Source organism: Stegodyphus dumicola, chromosome 6 (genome assembly GCF_044657685.1).
Source record: "Stegodyphus dumicola isolate Sdum_Otavi_A_Nest chromosome 6, ASM4465768v1".
Taxonomy (NCBI): domain Eukaryota; kingdom Metazoa; phylum Arthropoda; class Arachnida; order Araneae; family Eresidae; genus Stegodyphus; species Stegodyphus dumicola.
This window is the reverse complement of record NC_140773.1, coordinates 74,037,254-74,059,004: the sequence shown is the minus strand read 5'-3', so window position 1 is coordinate 74,059,004 and position 21,751 is coordinate 74,037,254. Positions and strand designations below refer to the sequence as shown.

General features: G+C 32.1%; 1 protein-coding gene across 2 annotated transcripts in view; it reads right to left on the bottom strand.

Annotated features, from left to right (window-relative positions):
* Positions 1 to 258: 258 nt before the first annotated feature.
* LOC118186453 (protein FAM151B-like) overlaps positions 259 to 21,751 on the bottom strand; it is an 84,141-nt gene continuing 62,648 nt past the window's right edge. For both annotated transcript variants that reach the window (XM_035356556.2, XM_035356555.2), the window contains 2 exons: positions 15,772 to 15,944; positions 259 to 10,687 (listed from right to left, as the gene is read on the bottom strand). In XM_035356556.2, the coding sequence (XP_035212447.1) occupies positions 10,402 to 10,687; positions 15,772 to 15,944 (459 nt within the window). In that variant the 3' untranslated portion in view covers positions 259 to 10,401. The remainder of the gene's footprint in view (positions 10,688 to 15,771; positions 15,945 to 21,751) is intronic.

Sequence of the window (21,751 nt, the reverse complement as noted above, 5' to 3'; positions counted from 1 at the left end):
GAAGGTAATTTTAAACAGAAATTTTATTGATGGTTCGGCTTGTGGATTCCTTTTATTTTTCGCTGATCATAATCTCACCTTATAGCTTAATATGGCATTTATTAATTTTTTTTTTTTTTTTTACCTGGTGAGGCATTTGATAGCGACAGGACAATTAATTATTTCTTACATTTAATGCCTTTACTGCAAAACACACGTACACGCGCACTTGAAAAAAAAAAAAAAAAACTAAACAAACAAACAAAACAAAAAACAAAGAAAAGGCTATTTCAAATTTATTTGAAACTCAAATAGAGATCTGTATACAAACAAAAAATGAGTTCACAAACAACACTTTACATGCGTCACAGGATATATTGACTTCTGATTACTAGTGAAATGAAAGAAGCAGCGTTTTCACGATAAAAGATTTTAAAAAACAACGGTACCAAACTTATGCCTTTTGCAAAAGTAACGATGGCTACATATGTTCAATAATTACACAATACAATCTGAAAACATACTACTCACTACAAGAACTGCTAACTATATTATAGGAATAATTATAATAATAATGCAAAATAACATACAAAGAAAAGCAATAACGAATACATACAACAAAAAAAGTTTGTGCAACTGACTTCAAATCACCGGTAAAAAGTTTCACATTTTCTTAACAATCTTCATTTTATTAACAGTTCTTACAAAACGTTGAACAGCAAGGTAATGCAGCTGTGATACAGAACAGAAGAGTGCTTTCTTCCCAGATTTCGCTAATATTAACTTAGAACACTTTTTGGGAATTTAAATACATTTTGATTATTCTGTGTCACTAAAGCTTTCCATTTTGCTGATATCAACAATTATTTTCGAAAATAAATTACATGTTTTTGTTTTAAGAAAATAAAGAGAAATTACCTGCAAAATATAAACTCTTTTTCTCAAGAAATTTCTGATAATCAGGAACAATTTTTATGTTTTCATTTCATTGTTTGGCTAAAAAAATTTCATTGGAAATTTCACAAAAACTGTAAGAGTGAAATTTTATGTTACTTAGGGTCACATAAATGAGATAATAACTCATAAAATGATTGTAATACTTACACACATGCAATTTATCATGCAGTTGAATATATCTGTATATATTTCGATATTTTTGAATTTATTGTTCTGTTTACAGAAAGAATTACTTTGATAATCTTGTAACACATTTATTTATTATAGTTATTTTAGATTTGCAGTATAACAGTTTAAATGAGTGTGGAGATTAGAGATTATATAAAAAACTTATGTTTTTTTTTTAAAGGCCACCATACTTAGCTGTCAAAATTAGGACTAAAACTTAATCGCTCGAGTGGTGATAGTTTGAATATTTACAGAAATTGCTAAAATTTTATAGATTTATATACATTTAAACTAGTTATATTTGCTCAACAATCAAAAATGTGGAAAGTAATTTATAACTGCTCATTACATTTCAAAAGGTCCATATTTGTAATTTCTTGAGTAAGTATATTATTGTCACATTTTGGTTTTACTTGGATTTGGCCTTTTATGAAACATAACTTCCTTTTACATTTATTACAATAACAAAATTTTAATCTTGATGGCCTTGAAAATAAATTATAATGATAATTGCTCTAAGAGGTTTCCTCAGTTTAAAAATCTAATGATAACTCTTCAAAAGATGTTCAAGTTACACGATTCCTTTATAACATTTTGAATTTGATATCAAAAATTATAGAACGCTAATAATTCTATTAAAAATTATCGTAGGCTTTTATTGCAGGAAAATATACTCAGGTCCGTCACTAGGCATTTTGATGCCTGGAGTAATTACTGCAGCCTGGCATCTCCCTAAATTCGTAAAATTTTGCCATTCGGTGCAGCCGTACCGGTTTCACCAGCTTTATCTTAGACCTTGAATATAATATGCTCAACAATAGTGTAAGTCATTATGTTGGTCTCTATGATTTTAATGGCGTTCGTGATTTATGTAGTAAACTACAGTATTATTATATAGTACTACTACATAGTAACAGAGATATTCAAAATTGCTTACAGATTTACAAAGTCTCGATTAATCCCATTTTCATGACATGGCAAATGTTTGCCTTGTAACTCAGTTTGACCAGCACTCACTCCAATTTTATGAGTCCACCTAATTGCTAGCCGAAGTAAGGCGTATATCGCAAACATTTGCCTTAACCTTCTTAACGAAAGGAAGATATTAAGTCCGCTGATCGAGAAACCAAGCATGATGAAATTCGTCGTTGACATATTCATATACCTGGGCAAGTTTTCGCTGAGACAGGCGGAAACTACCCTTCGGAAAAATGTATGAAGCCCTATCCAGCAGCTCTGGTATTTAATGAAATTTAAATAATGCATTACCATGGCCATAGGTGGACCAGTAAAGAATGCGCAAGCATGAACCAGATTAGATGATAGATATCTGGCCGCATCTCTAATGGAGGCACATCGAGAATTTGTAAGATGTATAAAAATTCTAAAATATTTTCCTTTCCATTACCATTAAATATGGTAATTTACACCTTTCCATTACATTTAAGGGATACACTAAAATTCTTCAGACCCTTATGATTCACCCTGTATAATCTATAATAGCATTAGATGGCCAGTAAAAGAGTAAAATGTCGGTAATTTAATTAGGCAGATTGCAGATAATTTATCTTTATTCTTTTATGTATTCAGATAGTATTGAATTTTCTTAATCAGATAGAATCAGATAACTGTATTTTCTGTCTTGTTTCCAACGTACATTAAAAGCTGTATATAAACATATTTTAAAAGATAAAAAGGAATATCGCACATCTAAAGCACAGTTGTTATCTTCAAGAATCACAGCTTAATATCACTCTCAATAATCATCTCATAAATAGTTGACTTAACTGTAGAAGTTATCTTTCCACTTTAAAAATAAAGTGCACTTACATCAGGCTGAAAGAGTAGTTGATTTTTCCAGCTAAAAAAGCACGGCATTTTTCATTTTTTAAATGCAAGAAAATCAAAATTAAGCAATGTTAGGCACAACTGTGCCTTTGGAAATTCATAAAATTTTAAAGCACCTGATATAATACAGAGCTACTTAAAATGATTTATCTGATTTCAAAACACATTATTTTTAAAATATTACACACACACAATAAAATCTGATATATATAAAGAGCCGGGGACTTACTAAATTTTCTTCATAGGCTATAAATAATCTATATATACCCCATAGTTCACACGAAGCACATTGATCCAAGAAGTAGTAGAATTTCGTCCGAACTTTTTATTGCATGATCTCCGAAGGATCTAATGCCATGTGACTTCTTCATCTGTAGACACTTTAAGGACTGTGTTTTTATAATACCTTCACTAACAACACTGGTAGCACTCGAGGAATACAAAAGTACTGCAAAATGTATGGAGTGAGGTCAATAGCGCTTGGATATATATCATATTACTAACAGAGAGTATATAAGCATTTACAGTATGTGAGGAAAGCTTTGTGAATTTCTGATTCTTTTCAAATATCAAACATTATTCTATATGAATTATTTTTAAAAGCACAACATTTTTAAATCTCATCTATCATTTATATTAACCCTGTACTACAGTTATAATTACATTATTAACGAATTTATAATGGTACAATATAATACATTTAAACTATCATGTGAATAAAATTTAATGAGATACAGCCCTCAGAATCCTTTAATATTTAAAGAAGTTTTAATGCTTTGACACAAAGGACAGATATCTATGCCTAAGGATTTGAAGCAGAATGAAAACTGCCAGGATTCGAATATTACTGTTAGATAACGGAATAATTTTAATTAATACACAGATAATTTCTATGCCTACTGAAATTTTCTACGTCTAATTATTTAATTTTCTTTGAAAATTCTACAGTTTTACTTCACACTTAAACCTGAAAAGTATGCCGTGCTTACTTTAGCATAATACTTCAAGGCTTCGGGTTTCCAGCCGCTGCCATTTTCCAGAATTAATTTATTGATAGCTTATGTCAACGTATGCTCATACCACATAATCGCCATTTTCTGAGGTATCTGAATGTAGTTCCTTAACTAATATCTTTTACATGCTTGTTGTGCTTTGTTAGTGTGGCTGTCCCAAAGGACAATCAGAGGCTCGCACCATGACACGGCTCAAGAATAGAAGGCGCACTTTTGCGAAAGCGGGACAGTACTTGACTGCTACGGAACAGACTCACGTTTCGATTTGTAAGGTCATTTCCCAGCTTCAAGGATCCCGTACCGTCGCCCTTCTCATTTGTTAAAATAGATGACAACACGAACAAAACACCAAGGAGCAAGCGAGCTAACGCCAGGGACTGCCACATGAGGAACACTAATTACTTATCTGAACTCTACGTCTAACATGAAGAAATAAAAATTTGCTTTACAGGAAATGCAAGTGACAGTTTAAAAATAATCACGGCATACCGGCTGGCAAGCCCTTAAATTTTACAAACAATACATCCTTAAAATCAGTGCTATTTACATATTATATACTAGAACGATGTTTAACAAAAGCGTAAAGCAATTTACATACATGCTGAACTAACAAGGCTTTTCAAAAGGCACATAAAATCACACACGTCGAGTTTTCGATTTACTAATTACACTTCTAATAAAGCGAAAGGAATGAATAAAGGGATCAATGATCACAAGGAATTCAAGTATGCAATGTAGTCAGTGATGCAATAATACATCATTCAGTGGTGAGCAAAGGTTTGTAAACGATTCTTTCAAAGCACCCATGGAGATCTGCACAGTTTCAGAAAATAAATTACTGATTTTTGCAGCACGTTTCGTAGGTAATATCGGGACCAATAAAGCAGATCTGTCCAGAATGAATCGCTAGGGTACATGCTACAAGAGTTTCCGTTTCGAATGAGAGACTCATCGGTTATAAAGGCTAAATGTAACTTCATTTTAACAAATGCTTTTTTACTTAAAATGGTTCTAAAAAGAAGAAATTAGGGACTAGCCTAATTATGAAGCATCCATTTCGGGTATCAATTTTTTAGGTTCCTTACGCCTACTTTTTTAGGTTCCTTTTACGCCTCTCTAAGTTTTGGCGAACTGGTCGGGTAAATAAGACCACTGAACATTTGTAGCTCGATATGGGTTGGATGCATGGTATTTTCGTGGTTTTACTCATGTATCGTAAATGTCATCCAGTTACTCCAAGAAAGTCGTCTACAAATGCATTTCTCCCTCAAGCAGATAGTCCTCGTGCGCTTGCCATATTCATATAACTTAACCTAGCCTTTCTGCGAAAAGAGACAGCCTGTCTTCTTTTGGTTCTGAGTATTAGTCTTCTAATGGAGCCAGGCGCATCAGCTGAGTAATCATTTTAGTATCATGTAAGCCAGAAGTTCAAGAATATGAAGAATAATGGTACAGAGGCTGTTTACTTGACAAGTCTGACCGAGCCAAATCTTGAATCAACAATACTCTGTAAATTCATTGCTTTAAAAAGTTCCACCAGTCTTGCAAAGTCTGGACAAAATTCAAGCAAAATTCTAAATAATGAATTAAAAAAGATTATGCTGCCAGTTTAAACCCGAAAGTAATTAAGTAAGTTTGATCAATAATAATTTTGAAATTAAATTGAAAATTAACTTTAGAAGTATGAAAATGGATATGAAAGTTGGTTTTCCCCACATCTTTTAATGATTATTTTCAAAACAGAAAATGCTCAGCTTTATCAGTTTTCGAAAATTTAATTAGCACCAAACATTTTATTGACATGAAAATGCCCCTGTGATACTCATCTACATATCTTACCTAAAAAATGCGAAATTCTTTTCGCAAACACTGAACTCTCTCTCTTTTTTTTTCTTTTAATGTTCTTGTGTGACACTCCAACAAAATTTTTTCATGGATTATATCCACACGAAAATGTACCATTTCCGAAGACAATCCATTATGTTCTGAATCCATTTAGTTTCTGAAAAAGTGCAGTTTCTTAAATTGAAAACCGTTGCCCACCACTAATGTGAGACACAAACATTTTCTAACTGCCTTTTATAAAACATGACAAATTCAGCTTTAGTTTTGAAGGACAGATTAGCGTATACGCGTAATGTGTGAATTCCACTTTTAAAGCAAGCATAATGTCCATAATTACAAAATAGTATATTACAGAGATTACAAATTCAGTTATTATTTGAAGATGACTTATATCATAGAATTATGTTGCATATTCATTTTAAAAATATTTAACTCCAAGTAAGTCATAAATACAGCAGTAGTGAAAAATGAAAACATGAATCACAAAAAAGATTAAAAAAATACGTTAAAAATTAATATCCTCATTATAAATAAAGTATAACCATCATTATGTTTCAGTTATTTTAATAAACAACTAAGAGGTTTCCAAACCGAACTCGAAATTGAATTTAAAAATCGAAACACCACACTATCGAGGCATTTTTCTTACAAAAATCAGTATAGCTATATTGACAGAAAGGGGAAAAAAAATCACATGTGAAATATAAATATATTTCATTCACTAATTTGAGTAATAGAATGTACTGTTTACATGTTCTGATTAGAAACAACATATTCATGATTTAAAAAAATTCCAAGCTTCATCTATACATGCAAAATATGTATTAATTAAGAACAAATCTAATGAAACTATACATATATAATACATTTCAAAGTTTTATAGAAACATCACATTCTTTTTCTCAATGTAATAAAATTAATTGCTTTTTCTCGGTATTATGATTATTTTGTCGGAAGGGCACAGAATTAGCATAATCTTATATAGCTATACATTGTATAATTATAACAAAAGTTTTGTTTTGCATAAACTATCAAACTAACAATAGCGAAGTAATGTAACAACACACACTATAGTTTGCTTGACAAATATTATATTATTTATCTAGGAAACATCGTACACATTCATCAAAAACAGTAACATATATCCTAATCTATTAAAATCTCTGTATTTATGAGACAAGACAAACATTTTAAACAAATTATAAAGGAACATAAGCCAACTGAGAAGAAATACTAATGTACGAATTATTTTGCAAGATCTCGACATGTTTTCAGAATACAACTGTTTTCAAAAATGCGCACTTCCAGCGTATTTTATTTTGATATCGGAAAGTCTTTAGCGGAGTCTCTCTCAAATTATTCTTTTCTGCAGTCTTTCCTTGCACATAGCAGTTGTCAGTGTTAACATTTGGAAAAACTTAAATTTAATCAATTTGAAACTACTGAACAAACGTAGAGATTTAAAAGCAATAAAAGTGTGTTTAACAATTTTAATCTTTTTATGTTTTAATAATAAATCTAACTGATATAAACTAAAATACATTTAATTTATGATATCTTCAACTTATACTTTTATGACGTTTGCAGCTTTGTCGTAATTAAAAAAAGATGTACATACTTGGCATAAAATCTCCTTTTTTAATTTTGGAAATAAATTTATTTACAGTCCTTTCATTATTTTATTCAATAAATTTACTCATGCTCTTCCTTATCTAATTCAATAAACTTATTTATTGAATAAATATTATGATATTTATATTCCTAAATAAAAGAGGGTCAGTGATTTCTGAAATGTATTTCTTTTCCCTGTTTTGATACATTAAATGTCTCAGGATTCTGCGTTCCCGCGAACGGATTTCATTTAAAATTCCTATGCATATTTCGTTTATTTACTATTTCTTTTATGCTTTATTTATGATGTTATTCCTTTTAAATTTATTTTTAATAATCCTTATATATAATAAAAAAGACAAATATTTTCGTACATAAAATATAACATTTTGTAATTATAGTAATGCTAATGTAAGAGTATGTATCTGAAGTGTCTAATATAAGAGTGTAAATACGAAACAGTAAATGTACAAATGAAAATTTCCTGACATACAAAAAAATTCGGCAATAATGGATGCCGTGCAAAGGCTACTGAATGCCAGCTGCCATAGTTATTCTCCTTTTCCATTAATTATTTCATAAAGCGCTAAAGAAATGGATAAAACTGCAGGATTAGATGATGTCAAAATATGCGAGATTTCCTTTCCCATATTTCAATTCTATGACTCAAATTATGCCTGAAGTACGAAGTTTCGAAAAACTGCACGAGTAGTTTTTAAAAAATTAGTTCTCAAAATTTTAGCTCCTCAATGTTAATTGAATGTGGTATGTATTTATTAATATCACGTTTTTTTTTCATTAAACTTATTTGATGCCTTCGAATTAGTAGTTCGAAATTTAGGTTCAATCCGAATAAATTTACATATGTTTTCTGATTTATTTAAAAAATTTATATTTATTTAATAATTTTTCGAAAATTATTTTTAATTATACTAACCTTAAAAATTTTTACCATAGCTTTAAAGTAGATGTAGTTTTAGGCATGGGTGTAAAAAATTAAGAGATTTTTATTCAAAATTTCCAAAGATATAGATGAATTTATATTGGCGAGTTTTGAAATTTGGCATATTTGTTACAAGCGGTAATAACGCCAAATATGCTTTATGCAATTTGTTAAAATTATTTGAAAGAATGAACGATGCGCTTCATTTCCTCTCGTAAACAATGAAAAAAAGAGAAAGCAAAATATATTACTATAAATTAAGAATTTCACCAAGTGGATTATTCTTGGCGCAAACTAAAGAAGGTGCGCCAAGATAAATTTTTAAATTTCTCACCAAATTTTATAAAATTTAATATTTAGGCATAATATGAGTCATAGAATCGAAATATGGAAAAATAATAATTATGTCATTTTTGAAAAACATAAGTATTCAGACTTGGTCAAAATACCTATGCTAGAAAAATACTATATATAAAAATCTAATATCTTAAGTCGCGCTTTTTTTTTTTTTTTTTTTTTTTTTGTGCAAAGTTCTCTTTCTACGTCTTTCAGTGTATATATTCAGAGCTTTAAAGAGCAAACATGCAAACTTAAATTCTATGAATAAAGATCGTTAACATGCAGTTTACCAGTTAGCATGCAGTTTACCAGTTACCAGTTTAGCATTATATTTTAACTACTTGTATTATGAAATTAAAAATTATCATTTTCGAGCTAAAATAAAATGTATTTCTAAAGAAAAGATGGAAATGGATTAGAATAAATAAAAGTGGAAACAAAAAAGCTCTATGGTTAAAATAGACGTATACAAACAGATGAAATAAAACATAACAAAACATTGGATTAATAAACAGAGTGAGAAATTCCTTTCGCTTAAAATTATAAATCTTATCACAAGTCTTCAAAACATAATAATGATTCAGAAATATAAATTCCGACGTTTTCTGAACAAAAACATTCTTAAAATATATAATGCAATAATTAAATAGAAAAGAAAAAAAAAAAACTTATCTGCACTTCCTGTAAATGTTAAAACTGTTTGTCATTGTACAAAAAAAAAAAAAAAAAAAAAAAAAAAAACTCAATATGAACTGATTTGAAAAAATACTCTTTTCATATAAAAATTTCCAAAGAAACATTGTATTAGAATACTGTTTTTATAAAAAGCCATAGTTGAAGCAAAAAAATTGGTGGAATGGGACACTCAATCGCAATTCGAATACTAAACAAACACAGTGATTATTCCAAGTGAAGCATCGAGGACGATATAGGCGAAGTAAGTTTCTAATGCCTCTGATAATAACTTTATGGCAGCTTAAATATATTTATTTTCGCCCAGTGTAATTAATGCCTATATAAAGGCTCCTTCCAACTTTCGATATCACAACTAAGATCAAGAGTACCAGAAAATATCCTTCGAACTTCTCCCCAATGCTGACTGCAACGTAATGCCTTGTGGTATATTCCTGAACCTTTTATCCGCCATCAACGAAGTATAATACTTTGGATGTAGGTTACTGAAGTTAAGTCCGAAGATTATGTTAATTATTTTAATTAATCATACTTGCGATTTGACGTAGATTCGTATCACAGTAGTGTATTTTTCAACTGTAATATTTTTCACATCAAAATTGATTCTCTAAAATGTAGCAAGTGAAATCAAATTTATTTCCTATTAAATCTAGCAAGAGAAGTAACAATACAAAAGAATTATGCTAATATGTGCTTCCTTGCATAAGTTATAATGTGTTTCCATGTAAATATATGGAGCTCAAGATGAATAAGTAATATACATAATATTATCTTATTACAGTAAAACACTGCTCGTGAGACAACTGAAAATGACAGATTTATGTCTCTTTACGATTGAATTAATTTTGATTTCAATTTTTATTTCTGGAATCTACCACAAGTCAAATTAAAATCCATTTACACAGAAATCTTTTGAAAAATTCCTTGATCACAAAGACAAAAGCACAGCTGATAGAGGGAGATATAAAATTCTAGGATAAAATAAAAGTTGCAACAAGTATCCAACTAAGTGTTGGAAAAAAAGCATTCCAGCTGTTCATCTGGCAACTTGTAGAATACTTGTCCGATGTTGAAGGACTTCCTTATCGCCAGCAACTCGTCGATGGATTCGATTGGATTGGCCTTGGTGGACCAAACACAAAGCGAGCTGTTAGGAACTTGGAAAAGCAACCGCTGCATTTCCGGAATGGAGTATTTGAGTAGCGAAGCGTGTACTGGGAACATGACGGGCTGCATCAGCGTATACTCTTTCACCAGAGCAACCATACGATCAATGTACTCACGGGTATACCTTGAAAATAAAAATAAAAATTAATTTCGGGCCTTCATATTCCATGAAAATAAATTTATAAATGGCATCCAAAATTTCAAGAGGTTTTGAAATGGAGAAAAAAATTCTGCTTTAAGTTTGACAAACATTAGAAGTAGTAACTGATACCTCTATTTTTCAACTGTAATATTTTCACATTAAAATTGATTCTTTAAAATGTAGTAAGTGAAATCAAATTTATTTCCTATTAAACCTAGCAAGAGAATTAACAATACAAAAGAATTGTGCTAATACGTGCTTCCTTGCGCAAGTAGTCTCCGATTTACGATATAAGTTTTCAGTTTTAGGTGATGCAAAACTCATACGTATTCAAACGACGTGATAGTGTCCACAAAATTTTAACAGTTTTTTGCTTGAAAGTGGAACAACTTATGCCTTTGGTGACACTTTCACAAGCAAGTCTCAAAGTTTTGTGACTCAAGTTTTACAACCTCCACATGCGCACTATTCGTTGGACGCATAATATCAAGCCAATATTTCAGCTCTGTATGGTGCAACATATCGTCATCAACGGCTGCAATAGCATCTGATTTCAGTCTTCAGATCTGGCACTTTTGAACAGTAAACAATGTCTTTAACATAGCCCCTCCGAAAGAAGTCCAAAGGGTTATGTCAAATGAACATGGTGGCCATAGAATGGGTACATCACACAAGATCCATCAGTTTTTCCAATCTATTATTTTTCTACAGTAGAAGCTACATTTCCTGGTGCAGCAATATTGGAGAACTTTCTTTAGAAGAGTTGTATGCAACGTTCTAACTTTTTCGTTTAAAAGATAAAATTTCAAATTTTTTGTTCTTTCCTGAAACTGATGGTTTGGTAGAATGAATTTTATTTTATTCTGTCTCCCATATATGCGGGTTGAGATGTATTAATGTAACATGCAGCAGTTCATTACTCAAGTTCTTCCATATATTCTTAGCAACTACACTTTATTACCCATTCTGATTTCAGACAAAATGATTTAAAAAATGGAATCCAAAATAACAGATTTTGAAATTTAGTGAATTAAAGTAGTTACTCTATCGATAAACGCTATAAGGTCCTTCTGCCTGGATTAAATTTCTCGTCGCCTTCATAGGATATGGCTACTACAAAGAAGTTAAGTTACAGCTAAGGTGTAACGTGAGTAACTGCACAGACTATAAATTGGGGGTAATAATTGAATTTTTTATAAAAGAAAGCTCTCATAATTTTAAATGCCTCTGAAGAACTGAAGAATTTATTGCTCTGAATTATTGTCATGAAATTGTAACTATTATAAATAGTCTAAATTATAATTACGTTATGTTAAAATAGACTGCGAATTGCAGTTACTTATGCAGGGGTAGGTAAAAATCGGCCCGCGGGTCAAACTGTGACTCTTCTAGTTGCTTAATCCGGCCTATTATGAAATCAGGATTTCATAATAGGCCGGAGATGACATTTTCATCTCTTTCCTATCCTATTCTTTGCGCAAACTACTGAAATCATCAGCACGAGTGCGCATTTATTGTCACAATGTACGCGCTTATACGCGCATGACTATATTAGCGATCAACGTAAGTTGAGAACACTAGCACGTGTATCACTTCTAGTAGCTAATAATATAGTCCTATCATTTCTAGTAGCTAAATCAAACAAAGGTATAGTGTTGAGATAAAAGGTCTCAACAGAAAGGAGAGTTTAGGTAGAGAACATTTCACCTTTGAATTTTTATTTGGAAATGAAACAGTAAAGCATGTCAATCGTTCGATGATTTGAATAGGACCAGATCCCGTTTCTGGCGTATTTTAAAATTTTTTATTGCAATTTTTTTCTTAAATTTTCACCGAGGTGGGATGCTTCCATATTCACCCCATCGCGTCTTGCAAACAATAGCGTCACTGTAAAAGATTGCTATGGCTCTTGACCGTATGTTGTACTAAAAGTCATTTTTTGGCCTCAGTTATAAGCATTTGCCCACCCCTATACCTTATACCTATGTAGCCAGTCTAACACATCGATTTAAGTTTGCTCGATTTTAGACTAAGATAGGGTTCATATAGTAATCATCAGAAAATCTCGATATACTGACTGATTAGGCAATTTTAATTTATGAAACAGAGCCAAGTTCCTTTACGATATTACGAATAAGATATTAATAGTTACATTTCTATATTTAGATAGCATCAACGATGGTTATTTTTATTTCACGTGAAAAATTATTAACATAAATTATGTTTGCATTAGAGACTGATTAAGAAACAGATTAATTTCATAAACATGCTTTTAATCCTTCATCCATTAAAGTTATGCTACATGTTCAAAAACATCGTTCTCAAACTGCTAAGAACGTATATACGCGTAGTCTTGAAATCATTTCACACTAAGACGAACAAACAAAAAAAGGTAGAAAGGGCTTTAAATACAAAGCACCTTGGACTTTTTGAACGATAATACTGAAAATATGTCTTTCTGAAAGGCGTTTCAAGAATTAAATTTAGGACGAATTTTTGAATGTTGTAATGAATGTTGTAAGTTATATTTTTTCTACAGTTTGGATATTATTTAGGAATTTTATGGGTATCCAGAGATCGAATTAAAGAAAAGAAAACGAAGCAGTGGAGTGCACTTCTGAATTACAATCAGTTTCCATTTTTAACAAGTTCGCTAAATTTATGAAATTATCAGAACAATGACTTAAGTAGTAATCTGCAAAGAATGGGTAGGGGCAAGAAAATTTATTGAGATGCACAAGACTGACGATATTCGAGAGCGGAATTTCATGTCAGTGTTCCCAAGCTTCCAATTACGATATCCAGAAATGGACGAAGAAAAATAAATTCGAAACGCGATTAGAATATTTATTACGATTAGAATATTTATTTCTATTTTTAATATAATTTTATATGATTTATATATCGCATTATGAAATCGAAATTAAGAAATACACGATTGTGAAGATTTTTATAATGTGCCCTTTCATATCAGCTTGCTTTTAAACTTGCAGAAATTATTTATATATTGACCTGAAGTCATAAAAATTGAGACTATTAATGATAAGTTATGGCTTATGTAACACAGCTGATCCATAAAAAACGCGGGTTTAAGTTTCGAGGCTTTAGTTATAAGCGTGATTTTTTCAATAAGTAAATTTAAAATATTTTGGAGATTTGTCACAGTTTGTAAAACTCATAGACGGCGCAGACTCTAAATACAGAAAATTTTAAGAATATGTTTAGCACGTTGTGAATCTGAAAATTGTTACAATAAACACCCTAATTTTTTTTTTTATCATTTATTGCTAAAAGTATCAGATTTCTGTTGTATTCAGATTTCTGGTTAAAAGAAATATGTTTGCTCCCCCCCCCGAAAGCTTTCGATGCTTCTTTTCCAGCACAATGATATACATCTCTTAAGTCTGTATCTCCGAAGAGCTTGGAAAAAATTTCATCTTATTTAATGAGAAAACTTATCTCTGAGATAAAAAAAATGTTGTGCTATGTGGGCTCATGGCTCTGACGAAGTTTTTTCATGAGTCCTAATTTAATATGCAAATGTGATAATGACATCAAACTGCGGTCAACAATTTTGCATTTACAATGATCTTCGATCCAGGTCTCAGTGATGTTCTTAACAGCCATTCCCTCCTTATGAAGTATGTCCTTCGGTTTCTACTGTTCCATTCACAGATGAAAGAGTACTTTATATAAGTTAGCTAAATCCAAATACTAGAGGTTCAGTTTTCCAATCGATATAAATCTGCCGTTTTCATTTGTATACGAAAGACTTCATGTTTTCGTAAGTTTCTATCATTAATTTTGTGTGTCTAATAGGAATATGAGGCCAACCAGCGGCCGAGCGGTAAAATCGCTGAACACTGGTAGTTCGGTCCGAGGTTCGAATCCAGCGAACGGGCTGGCTGCATGGGCGTTTTCGTGGTTTTCCCCATGTGTGACGTGTACACAAGGCAGTTTTCCTTAGAAAGTCCTCCACGAAGGCATCCCTCCCTTTAGGCAGACAGCCCTCAAGGCTTTGCCATAATCACATACACAGAAATAGGAATATAGTGTTATATGTTTCCATTACGAAACAAAATTGTTTCTAGCCTTGTTCAGGAAGAGTAAATGATGAGTCCCCATTCTTCTGATTTGCAGCTGATATGCATCATGTCACTGGAAGCATAAGGCAGTGGAGTAGTTGCTTACATGATCTGCAGTCTCCTTCAGTGCCATGGAAACACCAAATTTCCTTTAAAAGTAATTGTTAGTTGAAGCATAATTATTACAAGAAATGTTTTACCATATTTACATGGAAGGGATGCTTTATCCTTAGCAGCAAGCTTACAGATAACACATACATTATTGGAAACCGAACTATTGAATAGTGGGATATTCGCTTTCGCGAAACAAATGTAGATTCTCCTCAAATGTAACAAAAAACCATAAGCATTATTCCGAGGTATTGTTTCCCAATAATATGGACTAATAAACAGAAGAAAACAAAGAGAGTAAATTTTGCGCACAGCCGAATTATCAGATTCTAAATAAAGAACTGAGACGACGAGAGGAGACTGATACAGCTTTTGCTTGTTGCATCACGCAAGCTTCCATCCGGCAGCAACTGAATAGACATGGTAAGCATAAATTAGAACATTTACATATGATCTTCAGAGATTCCCCTTATTCAAAAACCAACTCTACATAACTATTTAATGAAGTTTACTTAAATTATTGGCATATACTCTTTTTCATGTCCTTCTTCTTTCTTAAAACTCAAATTTTACCAAAAATGCATTTATGCAGTACTTCAAATATCACCAAAAAAAAAAAAAAAAAAAAAAAAAAAAAAAAAAATTCATGTGTTGTATTAACTTGTACCTAGAACTATTTGAATCCTCCTTCCTTAGCTAATACGTTCAGAAAATAATAGTTCGAGCTTCGAACTAGGCTGAAGTTTCTTGACTGGTTTCATGTGAATATTTTCCATTGATAATATGAGCAAGGTCCTTTCAAAGCTATATTAAATTAATGTGATTGAATAAAACATTTGCAAGAAAATGTGAATCGTTGTTGCTGCTTACCCTATTTTGAGATAAGTTGCAGGTAAGATATCAGTCGTCCATCCAATGGAGATGATAGACCTAGGAAACCGAGTCCGGCACAATGTTAGAAATGTCCAGGAATCCACCGGTACGGCTGAAGAGCTGTGCGGTCCTAGTTGAATATCCGCATTCAGAATAATCGGGCCACGTAGCTACGGGAAAAAATACTGAACATATGAATATCAAAAGTGAGAATTTTTTATAATACATAGGAGTTAATTTTTATACAATCAGACTAATTAAAAAAGCAGAAAAATAATGTTTTAAAACGTGAGAGGCTGTTAATTATCTAAGGCCAGCTTTTCCCTTTCAAAAGTTGTAAACGAATTTACGCCCAATGCTAGCAGTAGATGCATATATCGGAGGCTTTCCTTCGGGAAGAATCAAGAAAACGGAGGTTCCGCACACCTGCTGATGTAAAGAAGAAAAATTATACAAATACGTATTTAATATATCGTCGAAACTTTCTATACGACCGCTCATTATAGCGTTCTATTAACATGAGAGATGAAAGAGAGCACAGTAATACCCCGACTTACGCGACGTTTTAAGCGGTTCCTTATTTCCCCCTCATCCGGTTCCTTACACATTTCAGTATTTTAAATGCCATAAGAATCGCTTGTAATGAAGTTTACCCAAAAAACCATGAATGGTGTGTGAAAGAAAACTTGCTCATTCTTTTTTAAAAGAGAAAATAGTGAAGAAAACAATGCTAAAAATTGACCAAGTCACTCTTCAGGTAATGAAAAGAAGTTGCCAGTCTTACTAGGCAACCAGATTTGGAAGTTGGTAGTGATGAATGATGTTAACGAACTTTACATAGCAAACAGATTTTACTATAATTTTTAGAAGCCAAGGAAGCGGAGAAATTAACTACACCATAGTTAGGATTTGAATTCCGAATCTTCCGACTGGCAGCCGAGCGTGCAACAAGTTACACCATGAGATCACGCATGGAAGAAGGCGAGAATGTCATATAAGCTGACAATTAATGAGCTTATAGAGATGTGTAAGCAAACTACTACCGAAAGCGTCAATACCTCAGGTTTAAATCAGCCATAAAAGCATACAGCAACTGCAATTTGACAGAAAGGGGGTCTCGGCTCAGTTTAAAAAGGTTACGAAATTTGGAGAACACAGAATATAACAAGGAAGGTTACGAGGAATAAAATAATAATAAATCTGCAATGAAGAAATGTTATGTAATTAAAAAAAGTCGCTGAGTCGTTAGACGAGTAAATTTTTTGAAGCCGGATCGAAAGAACTATTTTATACTGGACAATACTATTCTGCGCTGATACGTATGAAATCTATATGCTTTATTACATACGATTTTTCTAAATAATTTTATATTTAATCATATTTTAATTATTAATATTCATGCTAATATTTAAATAAAATTTATATGCATTTATGTGCAAAGTTATATCTCGACTTATGCGCATTTCGTCCGTCCTATTGCGTAACTTCGGGGTATTATTCTATATTAAATCCCTTTTCCTTTTAACAACAATTTATATACGTCCTTTTTTTTTAAGATGCGAGATGTCATTATAAAGAGCATCAACTGTATTTTTAATAGTGCTCGTGTATATTTCTGCTTATTCATTTGGAAAATTGAAATGAAAACTATAAATCACTTTCCAGCCTGTATTACTGTCGTGTGTTTTTAAAGATTTAGTATCAAAACACGTGAAATTAATAGCATAATAATTGTAAGCAGTATATATCCCTACCAAGTGTAGCAACGATGGATGGAGCCACCTTTCTCTGCCATAGCTTAGCTGATAAATTTGTAAAATGTAAGTTTTAATTGGGACCAGAGTCCAGGATCAGAAATCAATAGCCAGATTCTCATAACTTTTCTTAATTATTGGAGATAATAAAATTCTTCAGGAATTTGGCTATGATCTTGCCGGATATATCCTTCTCATTGAACCCATCTATAGAACAAGGCATACCTTGAGAATCATCATCGAGAAAACTCCGCCTATCCCTAAGGGTACACTTAGGACTGAACTGAATTAATCGGATTATGGAAAAGCGCGTGAGGGTATCTGCTTAACTGTTATTTTTAAACAGTCTTCACTAGAGAATGTTGGCTTTCACTGGGATCTAAATCCAGAACCTTTTAAATGGGAAGTGTGTAAGAATTGCACAGCTTTGATCTCGTGTTTGCAAATGATCTAATAATCCTTTCACATCATAATGAGGATGGATAATCTTCCATCTCAGAAATATATTTCAGACCGAGGATTAACATAAAATATGCATGGCTTTCAAAACAGATGAGAAACTCGCCAAAGTTAAATATAAAATTAGTAAAGCAATAGCCTTGTGTTTGGCGTAGATTTAGTCCTTGATTATATCTACGCCAAATGCAAGGTTGCTGCTCTGCTAATGTTATGCACAGTTTTATTTTACTTTTTAACAGTTGAGATTAAAATATGCTGCCCCCTTCTCGTAATTGTAAGTTTTTTTTTTTTTTTTTTTTTACTCATTTGGGACAAGTTCATTCATAACAAAGTTCAAACATTCAAAACAAGTTTAACTATACTAAAGATACTTTTGGGGGTAAACGAATTCCAGATTAAAAAAACAAAGCCTAAGAAAAAAAATTAGCAATTTAAGAAACTTTTTTTGCCTCATAGATTAAATGCATGGCCAAGAGAGGACAGAAAGGACATATGCAGCTGCTTCCTGATTTTTGAAAAACTCAATACGCTCCGCTGATGAAACAAGGTGGAAGAAGCGCTTCAGCTGGCACACATGTCCGCTATTATAAAATGGCAGTTATACTGAAAAAGGAAAAAAAAAAGTGCCACTTAAGCGACAATTAGATCGAAAAGTACTCATCATCTGATGTTAGCAAACAGTGGCATAGCGGGATTTTCTACATAAGTTAAGTGTAAACAAAAATTAGAAAAAGAATTTAACAAGGAAGATTTTTCAGAATCATAAAAATTTCACGGACAGGAGCCAGTTTCTGTTTTCTGGTCTCGGATATTATTTTTCTCATCCAATAAATTGAGCTAAAATTTTTAATATCAGTTATTTCCCTTGCTGAGCCATCAAACTATTTTAAACATTTAACCATCTTTGTACAGATAGTCTGTAATACAGGCATTTCGCAAATAAAGTAATGTTTCTTGTAAAAAAAAATTCCATAACAATCCGAAATAACTTATCAGCACCAATTATGTTACAAAAATATCACCATGTTAAACACTCCGATTTGTTTCAGATGCTGAGAGTAACCCTGTAACTCTATTTCGAAATACTGGCAAATCTTATAATTCAGTGGTCGGCAAACCGTGGCTCGCGAACCAAATGTAGCTTTCTGGCTCCTTGAGTGTGGCTTTTCCACAAAATAGCACATGCAGGTGCGCGCATATAAGAGCAAGAAGATCTAGAAAATACAATACAAAGGCTGTTAAATTTTACACAAGCATAGAAACAACCGAAAACATATTTACCAATGTTATTCCTCCGAAATTTATTTGTACAGATTTCGACGTTTTGATGGTACTGATTATAATCAAATTGTGCTGTCGTAGTAACTGTCTTATGCCAAGTTTTAACTATTGGAATACTTTGAATTTATATACCATTCAATGGCAGATTTAACTTGAATGAGAAACCAAATAATGTGAAAATGAAATCTAGTTTCAAAATATCAGAATTTTTAGCTTCTAGACCTTTCAAATTCAAAGTTTTTTTTCCAGCATCTGAAAGAAAAATTTTCCTGGCAACCGAATTTAGGCAACATAAAATGCGGAGACGATATTTTGGTGGCGTATAATATGAAACCACTTCAAATTGAAAAGTTCTAAAAACTAAAAACCCAGATATTTTGACACGAAATTTCATTTTTACGTTATTTGGTGTATCAGGTTTAAATTGCCATTGCACTGATTCTAGTAAGATTTTTACTGATGTATTGATAAATGGGGCCATTGTACTGATTTCAGTACAATTGTATCGACAAAAATAACACTGATATCCGCGTTCGATTGTGAGCCAGTTAAGTCAGGACCAGGAGGCTTGTTGTGCAGTTGCTAATGCAAGGGTTTTCCTCTGTTGTATTTAAAAACCACTTAAAAGGGGGAATGAATTCATGGGTGGAAACGCACATTTCTTGTTTCCCTGTGTTCCGGAATATCGTTGTTTTATTGCCTTGCTGGTCCTCAGTCATTTCGCTATTTCTGCTCAATTCATTCCTTCTCGAAACAGCGTGGTTGCAATGAAGTAGCAAAGAAAAACGGAAGATGAAATCCACAGTGAATTTCAAGTTTAATGAGCTGAAACTTTCGCGTTTATTCGAAACTCAAATGGCCTTCCGACCTGTCTTATTTGTTAGGAAAAATTGGCTAATAACAAAAAAAAAAAAAAAAAAAAAAAAAAAAAACCCATATGTGGAGAGACCTTCACTACTAAATACGTATCGTTTACTACTAAATATCTTGTTGGTGATGCAAGGAAGAAAACTCCTGAGGAGCTTCAGAAGAGTCAAGAAAAATCAAATTCTGTATTTAATTACTGGATGGCCCACCAGCGGCCGAGCGGTAAAGACGCTGAACACTGGTAGTTCGGTCTGAGGTTCGAATCCCGCGAACGGGCTGGCTGCATGGGCGTTTTCGTGGTTTTCCCCATGTGTAACGTGTATACGAGCCAGTTTCCCTTAGAAAGTCCTCCACGAAAGGCATCCCTCCCTTTAGGCAGATAGCCCTCGTGTGCTTTGCCATAATTAAATACACCAAACACCAATTACTGGATGCAATCTTCCAATAATATTGATACTACACGTTTTGTGATTCTTCAAGAGATTGCTAAAAGAGGGAAACCATATAGAGACGGCGAATACATAAAAAATTGTTTTATAAATACATTCGAAGAGCTATTTCGAGATTTTAAGAACAAAGCGGATATTCTAAAAAGAAATTAAAGATTTATTATTGTTTGCTAAAACAGTGAAAGATAGAACTGTCAAAAGTGTCTTCGAATGTAATCAACCAGGAAATCAAAGATCTTAAACTGGTTTCAGCTTTATCAATAGCAGTTGATGAGTCTTGTGACATAAAATGACATAGCGCAAGTTTCTCTTTTAAGATTTACTTCATCTACAGATCCCAAAGAAGAACTTTTAGCATTATTGCCACTCAAAGATCAAGCACGTGGAGAGTATATAACAAATGATGTAATTGGATGCATTGGAAAACATCATATTCCAATCGCCTTAATTGCAACAGACGAGGCGAAAAGTCTGACTGACGTGAAAAACGGATTTGTTGCTATTTTGAAAGAAAAAAGTCTGATGTGAACACCACATGACTTCCTTGTAGGGAATATTAAATTATACACATTTTTTCTTGCATTTCATTTAAACTTATTAGATTGAATTTAAACCTACTTCGCCGACAGCGCATGAACCACAATAGAATAAATGCATTCTTTAAAATTCACTTTGTTTACCATAGCGACACTCTGGCGCTAGGTTTACTTAACATATTATATTTCGTTCATATTATAACTCATAATGCACAAAATTTATATCATTTACAGAATAGAATTATCTAGACGTTGCCACATGTTCTATTCAAATACTATAACAAAGCTAGAATGATGTATAAAAGAAATTAAGCAAACAAACAAACAAAACAAAACAAAACAAAACAAACAAAAAAAAAAAAAAAAAAAAAAAAAAAAAAACGAAACAGTTTTTCACAGACGATTGAGTATTTCTAATTTAATTAATTCAGTTCTCACTTCGCGAGAAGGCAAAAATACATAAAAACTCAAAATATCTATATTAAAAATTACAAAGTAAATTTCAAACACTTATTTCCTCGAAAAAATTCCAGAAAGAATTAAGCATGATTTAATTGGCAATAATAAATGAATGCGTTATCTTTGTTGTTGCGAAGCTAAGTTTCTCTAGATTGGCAACAAATCCACTAGT